The sequence below is a fragment of the Lactuca sativa genome, chromosome 4 (genome assembly GCF_002870075.4).
Source record: "Lactuca sativa cultivar Salinas chromosome 4, Lsat_Salinas_v11, whole genome shotgun sequence".
Lineage (NCBI taxonomy): Eukaryota > Viridiplantae > Streptophyta > Magnoliopsida > Asterales > Asteraceae > Lactuca > Lactuca sativa.
Genome location: NC_056626.2, coordinates 101,990,954 through 102,012,556, shown reverse-complemented (window position 1 = coordinate 102,012,556; position 21,603 = coordinate 101,990,954). Strand labels below are relative to the sequence as shown.

General features: G+C 38.0%; 1 protein-coding gene across 1 annotated transcript; it reads right to left on the bottom strand.

Moving 5' to 3' along the window:
* Window positions 1-1,346: 1,346 nt before the first annotated feature.
* Window positions 1,347-3,116, bottom strand: LOC111883080 (uncharacterized). Its single transcript, XM_023879449.1, has 2 exons — window positions 2,468-3,116; window positions 1,347-2,371 (listed from the first exon to the last, which is right to left on the bottom strand). The coding sequence occupies exons 1-2, from the start codon at window positions 3,114-3,116 to the stop codon at window positions 1,347-1,349; spliced, it is 1,674 nt and encodes a 557-aa protein (XP_023735217.1).
* Between the last annotated feature and the right edge of the window lie 18,487 nt (window positions 3,117-21,603).

The following is a 21,603-nucleotide window of genomic DNA, read 5'->3' as shown; positions in this document are numbered from 1 at the left end:
GTAATCTTCACGTATTTGAAGAACTTCGATGCATCAATTATCGTGCATTTCTTAGTAAACTGTGAAAGAATAGTTTTGTACGAGTAACTTAGGAGTTCAATATGAATTTCTATATAGGACTACAAATTAAAGTAACATTCCTGACGGAGGAAACAAGCACGAGAAGTGAATTTTGTTTGTATATACATATATTTATTTGAATCATTTTCAAGATTTCGTAGCATTAGAATCCCATATTTCATGATTGTGACGTTTGAACTCTGGTTCCAACTTCTTCCACTTGTTTTATATGTTGTTTTACTTTAATAAATCCTAAAAAGAATACCTAACTGCTGGATTTTATTTTTTATTTTTTTAAAGATGCCATAATGAACAGAGGAATAGATTAAGGAATTAATTAACGAATCAAAATATGTAATGAATTTATCAAAGGAGTTAGGGACGAGCATTTGGCTCGGTGAACTGAATCGGAACACCCAAATAGGCGTTGTTAGGGTGACAAATTGTATTATCGTTTCCAATGACGGAGCTTGATGAACATATAATTTGGGGGGCCGAAAGTAAAAAAATCTAACATTAACGTTATTACAAAAAAAAAAAATCAGTGTTTAAACACCAAAATACCTAAAGTTACCGTTCTTACACAAAAAAAAAAAAGCAATTAAATATCAAAAATACCTAAAAAAAGAATTACAACTCAGCCCGACGACCTTTAAGGTCTTAAATCATCAATTACCGACTTCAGATCATTGTTTTCAGCAATTTCCCTTTCTATGTAAACCACCAAATTGTTTGCGAGAAAATCATCTGACATCTTATTTCGAAGGCGGTTCTTGAATATTTTCATTGCGGAAAATCCTCTCTCTGTTGTTGCGGTAGAAACTGGAAGTGTCAAGATTAACCGAACCACTCTATCAATCAAATAATATGTCTCACGTTTCTGAGTTTCTACAAGTCCCTTGCATAGGTCAGCAATAGTTGATACATCACATAGCCTGGGATTCTTTGTCATATCTATATTAAAAATCTGCAATTGGTATTGTAATTGAATTCTCTCTTGCTCTGTAAAATCTTCAGGATAATACTTCTCAACAAGAAGACAAATCTGATCAATGTTAATCGCTTTAGGGTGTTCTTTTGAAACTAAAGTAGAACTAAGACGTAACAACTCCATCGTCTGATCATTGAATCTACTATTCAACTCATGTAACTATTTGTCCAATGTGGATGTAAACAAATCTACTCGATAAAAATGTTCAAAAGTAACATGATTATCGGTTTATCGAGGCCAATATCGAGTAGAAGTATATGGAGCATTCATATCTGGCATATCTATTTGATGTTTCTCACAAAAAAAATTGTATCTGTGCAAGTAAAGAATCCCACCCATTGTTTCTGAAATCATTTAGACCTTCCTTTGATGCTGAAACTAACTCCATGGCATTAAGAATATCTTGGGATTTCTTTTTTAGAGCTTGAGAAAGTATATCAGTTTTTCCCATTAGTTCCTTCATCAAGTGAAGAATAAACACAAACTCAAATGATTTCAGATAACAATAAGCTGCATCAGCATCTCCGCATTGAGAATAAGTAGCAAATACGTCATCAATTATTCCTTGGAGCACAACACGAGTACAATCAAACATGTTAAGCAAACTACAAACAGAACGAACATGAGAACCCCAACGTGTATCACCAGCTCTTGTTAATGTCCCAACTTGATTCAATCCTTTGCCTGATTCAATTTCACCAAGTTCCAATAAATGTTCAATCTCAGTTGCCTTTTCCTTTTGTAACTCATCATGACACTTACTAGAAGCACAAACCACATTAATTGTAAAAACTAAGTTTGAAAAAAATTGGTGCACAGGAATAATTTCTCTTGAAGCAGCCACCAGTGCTAGTTGTAATCTGTGACCAAAGCAGTGTACATAATACGCATGAGGACAATCCTTAAGAACAAGTGCCCATAATCTGTTCCATTCCCCTCTCATATTACTAGCACCATCATACCCTTGGCCACGAATTTTACTAACATCAAACTGATAGTGTAAAAGTTGTCTCCACATATTTGTTTTCAAGGTTAATGATAAGGTATCCTTGACATGAACCAAATCCAAGAATCTTTCCCGTATGATCCCTTCTTCATCAACAAATCTCAAAACTATGGTCATTTGCTCTTTTTTAGACTCATCCCGTGACTCATCAACCATGACACAAACGTATGAATCCCCCACTTCACTACGAATATGTTTTCGAACTTTATTTTCAATAATACTAAGAATTTCTTTTTGAATTTCTCCAGAAGTATACTTTGAATTATAAGGAGCTTTCTCTAATATAACATTTGCAACTTCATCATTATAAGATGCTAGAAGTTTTAGTAGTTGGAGAAAATTACCACAATTTTTGGAATTAGGACTTTCATCATTTCCTCATAAAGCACAAGCTTGGAATGTCAACCAACAAACTGTTTCAATCGAAGCTTTTAATCGTAAACGATTCTTCAATATTTGCGCTTCATTTTGCTTCACTATGATATTTTCAATGTGTGCTTCTTGGTTCATCAAGTTTTTAGCAAATGCAACTGCATTTCTATGTTGTGAACAACCAATGTGATTCAAGAATGCACAATTTTTCCCATCATTAACTTTTTTCCAGTTGCCAAATCCTTGAACAGTAAATGCGACATAACCATGACACACACTTGGTTTATCATTAAATATATAACAAATAAAACAATAAGATGAGTGCGTTGTTGGAGAATATTCTAACCAATTAGGGAAAGTGTTGAACCAAGAATATTGGAATCTACGAGGGTGTTTCTTTGAACCTTTAGCATGATACTCTTTAAGACGTATTTGGAAAGGTCCTAAAGTCATATAAGTTCGTCTTACTTCTTCTCTTAAATTAACGGGATAATCTCGCATTTGTTTTCGTTTAGCAGGATCTCTTTCTAGTTGCTTGAGATCCACCTCATTAGGATTTGATTGTGTGGCTTCAGAAATGTCATTCTCTTGTTGATTTCCATGTTGTTGCGGTTGTGGCTCACTTGTTGAAGCTTTTTGAAGTTTACTTTCATGATTTTCATTAAGTGTTTCTTCATCATCACCCATTCTTTTGAAAAAATAATGAATGGTTTTCATCTTGCCCAAAATTGTATCTATAAAAAAAATTAAAATGTATCTAATTACTTGATTCTCAAATTCCAACAACAAGAAAATAGAGAAACAATTGTATCTATAAAAAAAATCAAAATGTATCTAATTACTTTATTCTCAAACAGTGAACAGACAACATTGAAATCACACAGTTAAATGAATTACTTGACTTCCCATGTAAAGTTTTCATTTTTTCATATTAAATCCTTTTTGGGGTTGCTGGTATAATGGTATCAGGTCAATACATACCACAAGTCCACAACTAGCAAACTAATGGGTTATGATTCAGTTCAACAAACAAAAAAAAAGTAACATTGCCTCAATTCCAGAAAAGATGCAAGTTTTGACTTTTTCAACTTTATAATTCTTATTCACTGTGAACTCAATTTCACCATTAGAAATACCACAAATTCCAGAAATTGAGGATACATAATTACAACTTAGAATTAGAAATACATAATTACAATTTGGAAAAGAAAGAAGATAGAAACCGAGGCAAGAAAAGTGAGAAACATACTTAATTTTCTGATTTGAATTACAATTTCCTACGCCTTAATGTATTGCCTGCTCCTTGCTATGCTGCGTGTGCTGGTGGAGGCAGGAGGCCGGAGGGTCAACTGTCAAGGGTGACTTGCGGTGGCAAACTGGCGATTGCGGCGTCTGGACTCTGGACTCTGGCCGCTGGCATGAGGCTGAGGCATCCAACGAGGCGACGACTACCAGCGAGCAATGAAGAACAAATTGGGGTTCGATAATCGATTCACCACTCGGTCCTTCTCTTTTTCTGATTGGGCGGGAGGGGCCACAGCCCAATTTTTACATTTCTGGGCTTGTGTCTTGAAAAATTGAACTTATTGGACTACTTCTAACCCAAAATTCAGTGGGGGGGGGGGGCAAAGACCCCTCCTGGCCCTATTAAAGATCCGTCCCTGATCGTTTTGTGTTTCTGTCTGACACGATACGAGAAAGTTTTATGTAACACGAACACGACACGACATGACGTCGTGTTTTTTTCCACTAACACGAAAAAGAAAGAATTAAAAAATGACAAACACGACACGATAAAGATAACATAAACTAAAATGTAGTTTATTTAATGAATACTTAATCATACATAACACAACAAACATAAAAAACACAACAAATAAACGCTAAATCGTGTCAATTACGTGTCGGAATTTGAAAACGAACACGACACGACACGACATCGTGATTTTTACGGTTGAAACGAACACGACACGAACACGAATTTAAATTTTGGTTTTGTTCCAATTTTGTTTCATGTCATGTCATAAATTGCAACCCCTAGGCATGGTTAGGTCCCGTTCCCGGTTCTCACAAAGCATTTAAACCAGTTTTTGGTTAAACCAGTTTTTCGGGTCTAATATCTAGAACCGAGATATTAGAAGTCACCTATTTTAGCATTGATCATAGGTACATGATTCAATCCTTGCATCTCGAACTTAGGCAAGAAACATCTTCTTTCATTTCCTCCTCTTGTATTCATGTGTAACGAAAGAAAAAAAAATTAAAGAGATTGATAGAGGTGAGTTCTTTTTGTGAACTTGTGATCGACTTCAACCCCCTTGATCCACTAGAAAAAAGACGATTTCATCCCCGCTGGCCACTATGATCGATGGAATAGCAATGTACTTTCATCTTTTACCCTTATGACGTGTAAGAATATCAATGTAGTTTTATGAATTTTGCTGATGTATATCGTGTATGAATTTCGTTGATATAGTTTATGAATTTTATGCATGAACAAAAGAACATGGCTATTCTGATGGGTTTTAGTCATAAGACATCCTATGTGCTCATACAAACCCTAATGCTTGGATCTAGGTTTCTCTATTGTACATGCTTTGAATCCAAGACTATAAACCCTAATTCTAGCATATGGAAATCAATATTAACATATAATTAGGTTTATGATATTACCTTGATTGTTATGTAGCAATAACAATCCCAATTCCTCCTTGAATTGACTTTGGAAGGCTTAGAGTCACAAGTGTCACTCCTTTAATGGCTCACAAACACCATAAGCAAGAGGATGAAGAGGAGAGAGGATAGAGGCTGCCAAAAACGTGTTCTAACCCTAGAAAAGAAGTTCCCCCCCCCCCCCCCCCCCCCCCGTTTTTGAGCCTTAAGGGTTCTATATATAGTGAGGCTATTAGGGTTATCTAACAAGGAAACCCTAATTTTGGTTGTTTAAGCCCTAAGCAACCCATAGACTCCTTTAATCAAGCCCTTGGATGATTTCCTTATGGGCTTCCCATAAGAATTCGTCCAACCCTTGATACAAGGCAATCCATGGCCCAAATTGCAATTATCTTATAATTACAATTCCAGTCCCTTAAGTTTAATTAATCTCTTTTAGTCACAAAACTAATTACCAATTAATTATTGACTAATATTAATTAAACAATATGATTTATCCTTTAATATATTATTCCCATAATATATTAATAAATCATATTTAATCCTTTCTCTCCATAATTCATCCTATCAAGTTGCTTTGGTGAAGGCAACCTAAAAGGACCATGCACCATCGGGTCAAGTACATACCAAAATAGTTATGGACTTAGACACTAATCCAACAGTCTCCCACTTGGATAAGTCTAACAACTATTCTGCATATGACTTCAGATCCTGATCTGCAATCGTAGCTTTCCAAAGCCGCTGTCAACTCTAATCCTATCAGATACGCGTGTCCTTAGATAAGGGATCATATATTCCTCCATTCTAGATATCATATAAGATATGATTTCAAATCATTCTCTTTGTACTATATCTTGATTCCCGATTTATGACGACTGACTAATTGAACAAATCAAATTAGCCCTAGCCCGGCCGAGCATTTACGTTTGTCATCACTAAATCATCGAGGGGCCCAAAGATATCGCTTTTATTCTACTTTGAATAAAAGGAACGGATAAACTTTGATACAATGCTTGCTTGCACTTACTCACCGAATCACACACAACAATATGCTTTATAACACCAAGTTACTAGTGCGTTTACATATTATCAATGTGCAACCGATTTGCAAGATACAACTCACACATCTCAGTTTCAAGAATATAAGATGTTATCGTCTCACCAATCACTCGTGATACAATCCATGGAGTGATCCAAGTGAGCGTGGGTTTAATCCAATGCTCAAATCATATTCATAAGCACTCATGAATGTTGCAGCAAACATTTGTTTATGTCTAATACTCTTTTAGACAATCAACACACCAATTCACGACAGTCTTCATTCATATCTACTTCCAACATATGAACGACTGTGGCCCGTTTGAATAATTTGATTATTCTTAATAAACTCAATTATTCTGGAAGTCAAAACATGCAAATGTGAAACACAAGAATAATACTAATCCCATATGGCCTCAAACCTTTGAGTATAAATAAAATGCCTTTTATTTATCACCATATTGATTACTCATTATTTGTCGTTTCGGGTAATCAACTTCTTACTTGAATTACAACACTTGTCCCATGCTCCTAGCATGCACACAATGTTTACCTATGGTTCTTACTTTATGAAATAGACCAAATTGAGCACATTTCCAATCATTCTCATTTCACAACTCCAAATCCTTTTTCATAAGTGTGAGAATATCAAATTCTTGTTACTTATAAAATATGCTAGACTCTAACATTCTATTCAATGATCCTTTCGTAATGTCACTGCACCAAAGTCACAAAGACTATTTCCAATGATATTACAAAGTCCTCTATCGGAGATTGTTACAAGACAATTTCATAGACGTGATGTCTCTCACTCAAAGTACATTCTTTGAACATCCTTTTGCATAAAAGTTTCTAATCTAGACATAGATTCTCAATATTCAATTCCCAATATGGACATGCTTCCATATTTTCCATCAACTCATTCTTAATAGAATCTTATCTATTCGTAATGATGTCGATATGGTCCATCCAATATGGAAACATTTCCATAATTTCCATATGACAACTCATTCTTAATAGAATCTTTTCTATTCATAATAACGTCAATATGGTTCATCCAATACCATGCTTCCAACTACTCACACGCGACCAATCATCGTCAAACTTTGGATTGTCCTTTGATAGTTGTTTAATTATTTTAGTCAAAACCGATTCTAGTCCCTTTTCCCTTTAAATGCGCTAGACATTTGGAAAATCTTAGAATGGTCAAACATTAAAGCATTTGCAATCGATCCTTTACCCGAAGCGTATGGGACACGACGCATAATGTTTTATTTGCTATGTTCTCAAAATTCGAATTGTGAAGAGGAATGTCGTAATCATAATCGAAATTTTAAGAACACATTATGTACCCTAGACTAAATTTATTAACATTTCTCAACCTTAACCTTTAGATTTGAAATGAAGCATAATATTCTCTCCCTTAATTATAGCAAAACAACTCTTCAACTATTGCGACTTTGCAAAGTATGACTCTTGTTTTCTATAATTAATATTGCTAACCTTGCAATACTTTCCTTAATAATCATAAAATCATAACTTTTATGCTCCCACTATCATGATGATTATTATAAAACATAACATTTATGCTCCCACTAGCTTCGACATGTATTCATAAACATCTTAACTTTTTTTTGAATTTCTTAAGTCCATGTTTCTAATACTTAATGCTTTGATAATCTTTTATCAATGCTTCTTGAACTTATACACCTTTGCCTTAGATAGTTCATATGTGTGTAAACAATTGTCAAACCTCAGATTCAAATTATGGAAAGGGATACCGTAACCATAATCGAATTTGAGAATGCAATTTTACAATCACTATCTTCTTAAAATCTCTCTTAGTGAAAGCATTTCCTCACAATCATTTTCATGAAGGAGGAAATCTTATGACACTTAGATTTAAACGATGTATGTGTTCCTATCCATGTGAATTTGTTAAAACCAAAGTTTACGACAAATTCAAACTCATATGGATCGAACTTTCTTGATCTCGATTTCTTGCCTTTATGGTAGCACAGCTACCCACCACGTCTTCCAAGTAGTTAAGCCGCTCACCTTTTCTTATCAATGTACTTTCTATTGATCAAGGTTCTTTGCCTTTTATGCGTTCAAATGAGAACTCATAGGACTCACATGCATAATTAACTCGATTGGATTGGCATAGAAACAAAATAATGTCAACACGATAGGTTGGAAACCTCAACTCGTGTGCTAATCATGATTGATAAGGTTTATTTGATTTGTTCTTGAAACCTTTCAAGACCATTAAGACTCCCACTGACTCCTTGACATATAAGATTCTTTTGTCAACAACCATTTCTTGACAAACAAATATTCAAGAGTTAGTGTAGCTTTTATCAAACACTTCATAAATTGGTCCTAGTTGGTCTTTGTCTTATCCAAGACATCACAACTTTCCACATTTGATGAATGTTATAAACCTTTAATACTTTTCACTCATTGTCACAATCTTAACTTTAAGACTTGTTATTGGAACGAAGTATGATAGACTTCTTGATTTAATCATTTCTTCAATCCTTGATTCCTCTTCTTAAACATACAATTGTACTAAGACTCATTTAGAGGATCAATTGAGATATGGTTTTCATTCATTAAGTCCCATCATAAAGCATAAAAGGTACCCTCCCTTCTTCGTAGAATGGAGAAACTTTTATCTTTCTGCCTACATGATTCTTCTTATTCGTTCTACTATTGATTTAAACCTTTTTCAATCAATCTAGAATTACACTTAATCTTGTAAGCATAATCACATTTACTAAACCTTTAGTAAATCAAGACGGATATCTTTGTTACTCTTATGGTGGACTTGATCAACACACAACTTTGTGTAATCGATCTCCTAGTCCTTCACTTGACACTTTGTCAATGAATTTGTCTAATTTCCAAATATGAAATTTCTCATTCATCGTGCAACCAAGTTGCATGATTCCAAATTTCTGTCTAATTGAAACTTGGGCGATGAGAAACTCTCCCTATTTGGTAAATTCTCGACATTTCCATAAACAACATAATTAATAATCAACTCCATTATTGCTAATAGAAACATTCAAACATCAATTTTTCATATACGCCATTGCAAGGATAAATAAATAATATAAAATCAAAATTTATTTTATTGCGGAAAAATTTTGTCCTTACAATGCAATTCATTGAAAATTATGCTAATACATCTTTCTTAGCAATCTAATTCTAACTCTAAGTAGTAGCTCAAGAATCTAATCTTCGAGAAATGCGATCGAAATCCATTCTTTCACGGTTAGATTTTGCTCACTTCTTCCCTTAAGCTTCCTTTCTTTTCTTCGGTCCTACAAAACATCAATTGTAATCTTATCACATTATGTTTTAAGAATCTAGAATAGAAACTTAAAAGAGTTAGTCAATGGATATTACCTAAAGCAGAGCCATACGTTTTGACTCTCCCATCTCTTAGATCTCTTAGGTAAATAGGGTAGTTTCGTCTCCAATGCCCCCTCGCTTGGCAATAAAAGCAAATTGACTCTTTTGGAACAGCACGTGGAACTACTTCAGACATCGCCTTTCTCTTATGATCAAACTTTTCGATCATTGCATGTCTTTCGTCGCCATTGTCTACATCCATAGAGCTCTCGAAGGCAGATTCACCAATCAACTTTGCTTTTCTATTGCGCCAAATCATTGCTGATTCAGCAGCAATAGGCATGTAGGTGAGATCTATAAGGGTCACGTCGTATTTCATCATATAGTACTCTCTTAAGAACTCACTATATGAGTTAGGAAGTGACTGAAGAACCCAATCAACAGCCATTTCCTCACAGACAACGGATCCCAACATTCTTAACCTATCAATGTGTGACTTCATCCCTAGGACGTGTGCACACACCGGCTTTCCTTCTTTATGTTTACTTGCCAAAAGGGCTTGAGTGATCTTGAACTTTTCAAGCCTTTGAACTTGAGGGTTAAGGAGAATAATTTGAGGAGGAGGAGGAAGTGAAGTATGATCTCTTGTTCCTCGATCGAATCGTGGAATATCATCTTCATGTGGAATGCTTGTTCCACGGGATTTGAGAGACCATAGTTGTCAAACTTTGACATCTACAATACAGGAGAAAAACGAATTCAAGTTAGTTGATAGATTGAGTCCTTAGTAAATCACCCAAATGAAATACTAATGCTAGGACCCAACACAATATTCTACAACTCAGGAGAGGGATGCCATAACCCTAATCGCAGAATATTTGAAGGTAAGTGAATGACGATTCACTAATTTCCACCACGAAAAACGAAAAAGAAAATTAAGTTTTAAATATATGAAAACTCCTAGATCCTTTGAGATTCATTGTACTTTCAATGGCATGTTTAAATCTCGATATGCCCCTCTTGTTTGTGACTGGGATGCCGAGGATCACAAAGCGGGTGTGAATAACCATGCAAACTTACATGGTGCCCTCACATGTTACAGTCACCTATTCGATGTGCCGGTAAACCACACACGCTCCACTAACGTCTTCGCAAGGGCACAAAGTGTAATTTCATGGAATTGCATCAATTCACTTTTCCCTAAGTAACTAAGATTGGGAATTTTATGAAAACATTTAGTTACTTTTATACTTCATTATACTTATAACGGAAGGTTTTTTTCCCATCCTACCCGTTCGGCTAACGACCCTCCACTAGTTAAGAGTGCGGTGGGTAAGAGTGGATACCCATTCAATCGCCATTTTATAGGCAATTTCCTTAAACACCCCTTATAGACCAGCTTCGTGAATGAGGCCTACTGTGACAACCCTATATTTTTCCAAAAGCAATGTAACGCTCAAATGTCAAATACAACGAAAACTATTTGGAATCAACTAAATTAAACTCAAAAATAAAGTGTTCAAATATCTAAGTTGGGATGCATCAAATATTAGATATCATGCCAAGGTTTCCAAAAACATAAAGAACGTTCAAAACCGGGTTATATTGAAGAAATTATAACCACTCGTATATTTACGACACACCGTTAAAATGCTATTTAACGTAAAAAGTGAAATTTCAATAAAATGCATTTTTGCCTTAAGTATCTAAACAAAAGATGTAGAGTTCGTTAAACTCTAAACGTACATAAAAAGATCGCCCAATTTGGACCTCGTATGAAGAAGTTACGAATTTCCAAAGTTTCGTAACAGTAGTAGAGGGCTAAAAACTCGAATTGAAGATCAAGTATTATTTAGCTAACGCAACCTAAATGAGAGTTGAAGATCTCCACAATAGGAGTAAAATGATAAAAAGACAAACGAAAACCGACGTCGAATAAAGAAACTATGAATTTTTAACGGACTTTAGGAGTCCCGGCCTATTAAAAATATATCATTAAAAATAAAGTCAAAACTAGCCGACGGAGTCTAAATGAAAGTTGTAGAGCATAATCTCCCCTACGCGTGGATATAAAGAACGCGAAAAACGGAGCTCGTACGCGAAAGTTACGGAATTTAGAAGATGACAGACTGGATTACGCCCCGCGTAATCCAATACTACGCCCCGCATAATAGGCCCAGTGTCGATTCCCATCGGATCTAGTGCTCTACACTAGCTAGGCTGGAGTCATAAGCCATGACGAATTCATACGCCCAGCGTAACGAGGTACGCGCAGCGTACGCGAGTACGCCCCGCGTACTATAGGATTACGCCCCGCGTACTCACCTCTCCAGCACTATAAATAGATGGCATAAGCTACGAGTTTTAGGCACACCTTCTCAAACTTCCATTTAGTCCCACACACTTCCAAGCACCAGAAGCTGTCCCGACGACCTCGATTTCCGCACCCGAACCTCCGACGAAGTTGCTACGTTGCCGAGAGTCACGAGGAGCTTGAAAACGCAACTTTACGCGGTCGAAGTTCTGCTCAACTCTAGCCTCTCTCTCTTCAAACCAAACAAGTGAGTTCATACCCCTACTTTTCAATTCTTTTCATGTTTTAGGAGAGAAATACAAGTACATTACAAGTCAAAGTATCGTTTTATAAACATAAGTATAATATCTATCTTATAGAGTATTGATACAAACGTCTTTATGTTTAAAGGGCTATTATATTACCAAGTTATTCTTACTAAATGGAAACATACTTTTTGAGAAATTATAATGAGTATAGTTAACAAGTTATGCATACATTTTGCATATACATCTTGACAAATGAAATACTTTCAAATGAAGTAAAGTCTTTCTTATCGTAAATCTGTTTATACCAAGTAATGTGAGATATTCAAACTTCAATGTACTCGTATGTATGCATTTCAAGTCCTGTATTATATACCATAATCTCTTGGAGGGAGAGCGTGATACTTGTGTATAGATCTATACGGGATTGACAACCCCGCACCTAAACTATAAGCTATAGTTAGACCGGCAGGTCTGGGGTGACAAATGTCATAACACTACAACACCTGAAGAATGTTGTTATAGGCCGTCAGTGTCAATAGTATGGTTATAAAACTCACATAAAAGTATAAAAACAAGTTTGATTTACGAGATTCATATATGCATTCAGTTTTTCCACATCATTTTTAGCTCAAAGTTTATCATTATTATTCAAGCATGGAACATACTAACGCACACCAACTCTGTAAACCTTTCAAACCATTTATAGAAAATATTGGATTTTCTGAAAACCTCGTTCATCGATTTACTACTAAAAGGACATACTTTTTAATACGAAACACTTATGAACTCACCAACTTAATTGTTGACACTTTTTCGAAACCACTTGTATTTCTCAGGGAATTAGTAATACAGGTAACCACCAGCTTTTGAAGAAGGAACGCTAAGGACGTTTATCATTAAAATATTTATATCATCATATTGTAATATTCTTTTGCAAATATGTATAACGCAACAATATACGTTTTTATTATATATATGATGGTTGTGTTACTTTCTTTACAATATTCAATTGTCGTGATACTACGTGAAGTCATCCACCCCCGAATGTTTCCGCCATTCCGGTTTGGGGGTGTGACATATTGGTATCAGAGCATTGTTTATAGTGAACTAAGTATATCGAACCACATAAGATATTCAAACTATAAATGCAAAGGGGACCAAAAACCCTCTGACAAAACGTTTTCACGAACAATATACTTCCTTTTAAAAATATACATTTTTACTCGCATGCATTAATCTCGTATCATGACAAGTTTTCTAAAAAGTATTAAGGCAAGTTGCGACACTACGATTGAGCCTCGGGGTATGTAATTAGGTCGAGAATAAATATAGCCTGATCAACTATATTTATCCTAGATTTGACCAACGTACGTCAAGGAATGGTCATAGTGGACAACAAGCCGAAAACTTACCAAACACAAATTATTTTAGATTCGCCAAATACTATAGGAGTATTGTTAAAAATAATCGTACAATAGAATATTTTGCGCTCCGTAAGGATATAGTTAAACGTAGGGAGTCGTTAAATAGAAATTTCTTTTCTTATAAAATTCTCATACCTCTATCCTAGTACAGACAAATGGCCGGATTCCATTTACCAGGAGATCCCTACTACCCAAACCAAGGCAACGACGGCTGGATAGAAGAAGACCCGGAAGAAGACCCAGAGGAAATCAAAGAGGAGGTCGAGGAAGAACCTGAAGGGGGAATCGAAGAAGAATTCGAAGTCGAAGTCGGAGAGGAATTCGAAGTCGACGAAGAGGTCGAGGAAATTTCTAGTGGAACGGACTCCGAGCCAGAAGTAATCGACCCTCCCATCCCTCATCCTCCCGAAATCAGACCGTATCAACCGGGACCCATTCCCATGTGGGGAAGCCACCTCTACTACTATAGCCGCCAGCAAGGTGTACGCCCTCCCTTCGGTATGTGCCGAGATTTTTACAATGTCAGTGGGGGAGGCTCAGCCGATCGAGCACTTCCTGTCATTGTGAACGCCATAGCTACCCAGAACTACCAGACGGACAACCAAGCAGCCAGAGTTCGCGAGATCAATGCTGCTACTCAGGGTAATGCCGTAGACATCCGTCGTCTGGAAGGACTACATGAGAATACCCAAATCTACACAGGGACGCTTCATAATCAAATGATAATGGCACTAGCAGAAATAAGAGAGATGAAGGAACAACAAGCATATCTCGAGAGGCGCTTAATGGGGGTCAAGCAGTCGGATGCCGAATCTAGCTCCAAACGTGCAACACGCCGCAAGTAAAGCTTGTTCAAACCCCAAAAATTTTGTTATAAAATAGGATTTCGGATAAAAGTTTCTTCCCTTATTTCCTTTTGTATCTGTAATCGGAGACCTCTAGGTAGGTCAAATTTTCCAAACAAGAAGCGTAATGTAACACACCACAGGTGTGACCTATATATATGAATATGAAGTACTTCTTTGTATACCTCTCAGAATTTATGGGTTTTAACTAAAATTATTATGCCTACCTTGAAACCATAAACTAAAGTCAAAACAAATTACAAGATACAACTAACACATGATTATCAAAACATTAGAAACTTATAGTATTCATTCTTAATTTTTCTCTACCAGAACATGCCTCCTCGTAGATCAACACGCAGAACTCAACTTCAACACCACCTCCACCACCTCCTCCAATTATGGATGCCGTTATGTTCCAGACTGCTGTAACCGCAGCAATGGCTCAAATGAGCAACAATGGATCGGGGGGAGGAATAAATAGCTTTACAAATGACCAAGGTCAAGGCCATTCAGGGGTATGCACTTACAAAGACTTCACCAACGGAAAACCTATTCCCTTTTATGGGACTGGGGGAGTATTGGCTCTATCTCAATGGATAGAGAAAACGGAAACTGTATTCGAAATCTGCGCATGCCCTGAAGAAAGCAAAGTAAAGTTTGCTGCTTTTACTTTTTCTGAACGCGCCCTGACATGGTGGAACGGCCACGTCAAGACACTAACCCTAGTGGTGGCGAACTCCATGGGTTGTGAAAACTTGAAACGAATGCTCCTTCGAGAATACTGCCCAAGAGGCGAGATTCAGAAGCTTGAACAGGAACTGTGGAGCCTTTCGATGGTGGGCTCGGACATAGCAGGTTACACCAACAGGTTCAGTGACTTAATAACACTTTGCCCAGGAATGTTAATCCTGGAAAGCCAAAAGGTCGAGAGATACATCTGGGGACAATCACCCCAACTTTGAGGAAGTGTGTTAGCTTCCAAACCCATGACCTTCGACAGCGCTAAGGAACTGGCGCAATCTCTCGTTGATCATGGTGTCTGTCAAGGAGTCACGGCTATCATGGCTGAACCAACCAAAGGGAACAACAACAACGAGATCAATGCCAACAACAACAACAAGAAGAAATTCTGGAACAAGAGAAAGGGGCAAACTTCGCAAGAACCTTCAAAGAAACAAATGGTTGCGGTTCATGCTGCTACTACTCCCACCACAACTCCTGCTACCCCTGCGCCAACAAAACCATATGCGGGGAATCTGCCCAAGTGCAGCAAGTGCAACTACCATCACCACGGTATTTGCCACGAGATGCACTGTAAGAACTGCGACAAGAAAGGGCACACAGCCCGTTTCTGTAAGGCACCAGCACGACCAGTCACTCAAGTTCCTGGTACTGGGATAAGCCAGGCATGTTATGGGTATGGAGAAACTGGGCACTTCAAAAGGGACTGCCCTAAGACAAGGAACGTTGGCGGTGTTGGGAGAGTGCTGGCAATAGGCCAAAATGAAGCAATAGCCGACCCAACGGTGGTTACAGGTACGTTTCTCCTCAACAACATTTATGCATGCATACTCTTTGACTGCGGTGCGGAGAGAAGTTTTGTGAGTCATAAATTCAAACACTTACTTAATCAAAGACCCCAACCACTCAATAAAATATTCACTGTAGAAATGGCTAACGGTAAAACGGAAAGCACAAGCGATATGTACGTAGGGTGCACATTAAATTTAAACGGACACTTATTTCAAATCGACCTAATGCCCATTTTGATAAGAAGTTTCGATGTCATCATCGGTATGGACTGGTTGAGACTTCACCATGCCGATATACTTTGTCACGAAAGGGCCGCTCGCCTCAATCTGCCAAACGGCGAAACCCTTGTCATTTATGGTGACAAACCTAGTTCAAATTTACAAATCATCTCATGTGTTAAGGCACAAAAATATCTTCGTAAGGAATACCATGCCTTTCTAGCCCACGTAGTGGACCAGAAACAAGAACCAAAGAACATTAAAGACATTCCGAAAGTCTACAACTTCCCAGATATTTTCCCAGAAGATCTTCCAGGAATTCCACCAGAGCGCCAAGTTGAGTTCAGAATCGACTTAATCCCCGGAGCTACCCCAGTAGCAAAATCGTCTTACTGTTTAGCCCCAGCCGAGATGCAGGAACTGTCCAGTCAATTAAACGAGCTGCTGAGCAAGGGATTCATCAGACCGAGCTTCTCACCATGGGGAGCACCAGTCCTATTCGTGAAAAAGAAGGACGGATCCTTTCGCATGTGCATCGATTATCGGGAGCTGAACAAACTCACGATCAAGAACCGATATCCCCTACCGCGCATAGACGATCTGTTCGACCAACTACGGGGAGCAAGCTTCTTCTCAAAGATCGATCTAAGATCTGGTTATCACCAACTGCGAGTGTTGGAAGGAGACATCCCCAAAACGGCTTTCCGAACACGTTATGGTCACTACGAGTTTGTAGTAATGCCCTTCGGATTGACAAATGCTCCAGCGGTGTTCATGGACTTGATGAACCGAGTATGTCGTCCCTTCCTGGATAAATTCGTGATCGTGTTCATAGATGATATACTCATCTATTCTAGAAGCCAAGAAGAACACTGCCAACACCTCCGCCAAGTTTTGGAAACGTTGAGGGCAAAGAAGCTTTACGCAAAAATTTCCAAGTGTGAATTTTGGATTCGGAAAGTGGATTTCCTAGGACATGTAGTAAGCAAGGAGGGGATACACATGGATCCTTCTAAGATCAAGGCAATAGAAAGTCGGACGACACCAAGGACCCCTACAGAAATCCGGCAATTTTTGGGACTTGCCGGGTATTACCAAAGGTTCATACAAAACTTTTCGAAGATTGCCAAACCACTTACCACCCAAACTCAGAAGAGTGTGACCTTCGACTGGGGAGAAAAACAAGACGCCTCGTTTCAAACGCTAAAGCGAGCCTTATGTAGTGCGCCCATCCTAACCTTGCCCGAAGGGACGGAGGACTTCGTGGTCTATTGTGATGCATCGAACCAAGGACTTGGGTGTGTCCTGATGCAACGAGGGAAGGTCATCGCCTACGCCTCAAGGCAACTAAAGACGCACAAAGTAAACTACACAACGCACGATCTTGAGCTAGGAGCAGTCATCTTCGCTCTGAAGATATGGAGACACTATCTCTACGGCACGAAATGTATGATCTTCACCGACCATAAAAGCCTCCAACATATCCTCAACCAGAAAGAACTCAACATGAGACAAAGATGGTGGGTAGAACTACTAAATGATTATGAATGCGAGATTCGATATCATCCCGGAAAGGCTAACGTGGTGGCCGATGCACTCATCCGGAAGGAATACTCGGGCCGCAGAGTGAAGTCTTTAACCATGAAAATCCATTCGCACCTGTCCACACAAATCAAGGAAGCCCAGATAGAAGCCTTAACATCGGTAAATGTGGTAGGGGAAGCCTTAAGGGGAATGGATAAGAAGTTTGAGGTCAAGAATGATGGAGTTCATTACTTCATGGATCGGATCTGGACGCCGAAGTTTGGCGGATTTAGAGAAGTCGTCATGAACGAAGCCCATAAAACACGATACTCCATACACCCCGGCTCTGATAAGATGTATCTCGACCTCAAGAAGTTGTATTGGTGGCCGAACATGAAGGCTGAAATTGCTACCTACGTGAGTAAATGTCTGACGTGCGCTAAGGTCAAGATAGAATACCAAAAGCCCTCAGGATTGTTGCAACAACCATAAATACCAGAATGGAAGTGGGAACGTATAACCATGGATTTCATAACCAAACTACCCAAAACGGCAAAAGGACTCGACACTATCTGGGTGATTGTCGACAGGTTAACTAAATCAGCGCACTTCCTACCGATCAAAGAGACGGATAAATTAGAGAAGCTAACTAGGACATACCTCAGAGAAATTGTACGACTACATGGTGTGCCCATATCCATTATCTCGGACCGAGATAGTAGGTTCACCTCAAGGTTCTGGCAGTTGCTACAAAAAGCTTTGGGGACAAGGCTAGACATGAGTACCGCTTATCACCCACAAACCGATGGCCAGAGTGAGAGAACCATACAAACCCTAGAAGATATGTTGAGGTCTTGCGTAATCGATTTTGGTAAGGCATGGGACACGCATCTACCTTTGGTCGAGTTCTCGTACAACAATAGCTACCACACAAGCATCAAGGCTGCCCCGTTCGAAGCCCTCTATGGCCGCAAATGCAGGTCGCCTTTGTGCTGGGCCGAAGTGGGGGACACACAACTAGCAAAAGGACAAGCAACAGACAACACGCTCATTGGACCAGAAATTATAAGGGAAACTATGGAGAAGATTGTTCAGATTCGGGAACGTCTAAAAGCATCAAGGGACAGATAAAAGAGTTATGCAGACAAAAGACGGAAGCCCTTGGAATTCCAGGTCGGAGATCGAGTCCTACTAAAGGTCTCGCCCTGGAAGGGATTAATACGCTTCGGGAAGCGCGGGAAACTGAACCCAAGATACATCGGACCATTCGAGATCCTTGCCAGGATCGGTCCAGTAGCTTACAAACTTAGATTACCTCAGGAGCTCCACAACGTACACCCTACCTTTCACGTATCAAACCTAAAGAAGTGCTTGTCCGATGAGACCCTTGTCATCCCTCTAGATGAACTTGCAATAAATGAGAATCACCAATTTGTAGAGGAACCAGTAGAGATCATGGATCGGGAAGTAAAACGAACTAAACAAAGCCGCATACCTATTGTAAAGGTCCGCTGGAACGCCAAGCGAGGACCTGAATACACCTGGGAACGCGAGGATCAGATGAAACAAAAGTACCCGCATCTTTTTTCCTAACCTGTAAACTCTATCTTAGATTAAGTTTCGGGACGAAATTCCCTTAACAGGGGGATGATGTGACAACCCTATATTTTTCCAAAAGCAGTGTAACGCTCAAATGTAAAATAAAACGAAAACTATTTGGAATCAACTAAATTAACCTCAAAAATAAAGTGTTCAAATATCTAAGTTGGGATGCATCAAATATTCGATATCATGCCAAGGTTTCCAAAAACATAAAGAACGTTCAAAACCGGGTTATATTGAAGAAATTATAACCACTCGTATATTTACGACACACCGTTAAAACGCTATTTAACGTAAAAAGTGAAATTTCAATAAAATGCATTTTTGCCTTAAGTATCTAAACAAAAGATGTAGAGTTCGTTAAACTCTAAACGTACATAAAAAGATCGTCCAATTTGGACCTCGTATGAAGAAGTTACGAATTTCCAAAGTTTCGTAACAGTAGTAGAGGGCTAAAAACTCGAATTGAAGATCGAGTATTATTTAGCTAACGCAACCTAAATGAGAGTTGAAGATCTCCACAATAGGAGTAAAATGATAAAAAGACAAACGAAAACCGACGTCGAATAAAGAAACTATGAATTTTTAACGGACTTTAGGAGTCCCGGCCTATTAAAAATATATCATTAAAAATAAAGTAAAAACTAGCCGACAGAGTCTAAATGAAGGTTGTAGAGCATAATCTCTTCTACGCGTGGCTATAAAGAACGCGAAAAACGGAGCTCGTACGCGAAAGTTACAGAATTTAGAAGATGACAGACTGGATTACGCCCCGCGTAATCCAATAGTACGCCCCGCGTAATAGGCCCAGTGTCGAGTCTCATCGGCTTGAGTGCTCTACACTAGCTAGGCTGGAGTCATAAGCCATAACGCATTCTTACACCCAGCGTAACGAGGTACGTGCAGCGTACGCGAGTACGCCCCGCGTACTCACCTTTCCAGCACTATAAATAGATGGCATAAGCTACGAGTTTTAGGTACACCTTCTCAAACTTCCATTTACTCCCACACACTTCCAAGCACCAGAAGCTGTCCCGACGACCTCGATTTCCACACCCGAACCTCCGACGAAGTTGCTACGTTGCCGAGAGTCACGAGGAGCTTGAAAACGCAACTTTACGCGATCGAAGTTCTGCTCAAATCTAGCCTCTCTCTCTTCAAATCAAACGAGTGAGTTCATACCCCTACTTTTCAATTGTGTTCATGTTTTAGGGGGGAAATACAAGTACATTACAAGTCAAAGTATCGTTTTATAAACATAAATATAATATCTATCTTATAGAGTATTGATACAAACATCTTTTTGTTTAAAGGGCTATTATATTACCAAGTTATTCTTACTAAATGGAAACATACTTTTTGAGAAATTATAATGAGTATAGTTAACAAGTTATGCATACATTTTACATATACATCTTGACAAATGAAATACTTTCAAATGAAGTAAAGTCTTTCTTATCATAAATCTGTTTATACCAAGTAATGTGAGATATTCAAACTTCAATGTACTCGTATGTATGCATTTCAAGTTCTGTATTATATACTATAATCTCTTAGAGGGAGAGCGTGATACTTGTGTATAGATCTATATGGGATTGACAACCCCGCACCTAAACTATTAGCTATAGTTAGACCGGCAGGTCTGGGGTGACAAATGTCATAACACTACAACACCTGAAGAATGTTGTTACAGGCCGTCAGTGTCAATAGTATGGTTATAAAACTCACATAAAAGTATAAAAACAAGTTTGATTTACAAGATTCATATATGCATTCAGTTTTTCCACATCATTTTTAGCTCAAAGTTTATCATTATTATTAAAGCATGGAACATACTAACGCACACCAACTTTGGAAACCTTTCAAACCATTTATAGAAAATATTGGATTTTTTGAAAACCTCGTTCATCGATTTACTACTAAAAGGACATACTTTTCAATACGAAACACCTATGAACTCACCAACTTAATTGTTGACACTTTTTCGAAACCACTTGTATTTCTCAGGGAATTAGTAATACAGGTAACCACCAGCTTTTGAAGAAGGAACGCTAAGGACGTTTATCATTAAAATATTTATATCATCATATTGTAATATTCTTTTGCAAATATGTATAACGCAACAATATATGTTTTTATTATATATATGATGGTTGTGTTACTTTCTTTACAATATTCAATTGTCGTGATACTACGTGAAGTCATCCACCCCCGAATGTTTCTGCCATTCTGGTTTGGGGGTGTGACACCTATTAACGGTAAGACTGACTTTTACTCCTACATATATATAATGTTAGACTTTTAATGTTATATATAGTATACGGTGTATTTTATACTTTTAAAATATTAGGTGGTCTAATTTAACAATTATACTTTTAATTCAATTAAATTG

Bases quoted from the DNA above. Each gene is read 5' to 3' on its own strand.
- LOC111883080 (XM_023879449.1), bottom strand. From the start codon at position 3,116: ATGGGTGATGATGAAGAAACACTTAATGAAAATCATGAAAGTAAACTT. The intron at 2,372-2,467 runs GTTGGTTGACAT...TAAAACTTCTAG, and splicing joins AGCTTCGATTGAAACAGTTT to CATCTTATAATGATGAAGTT.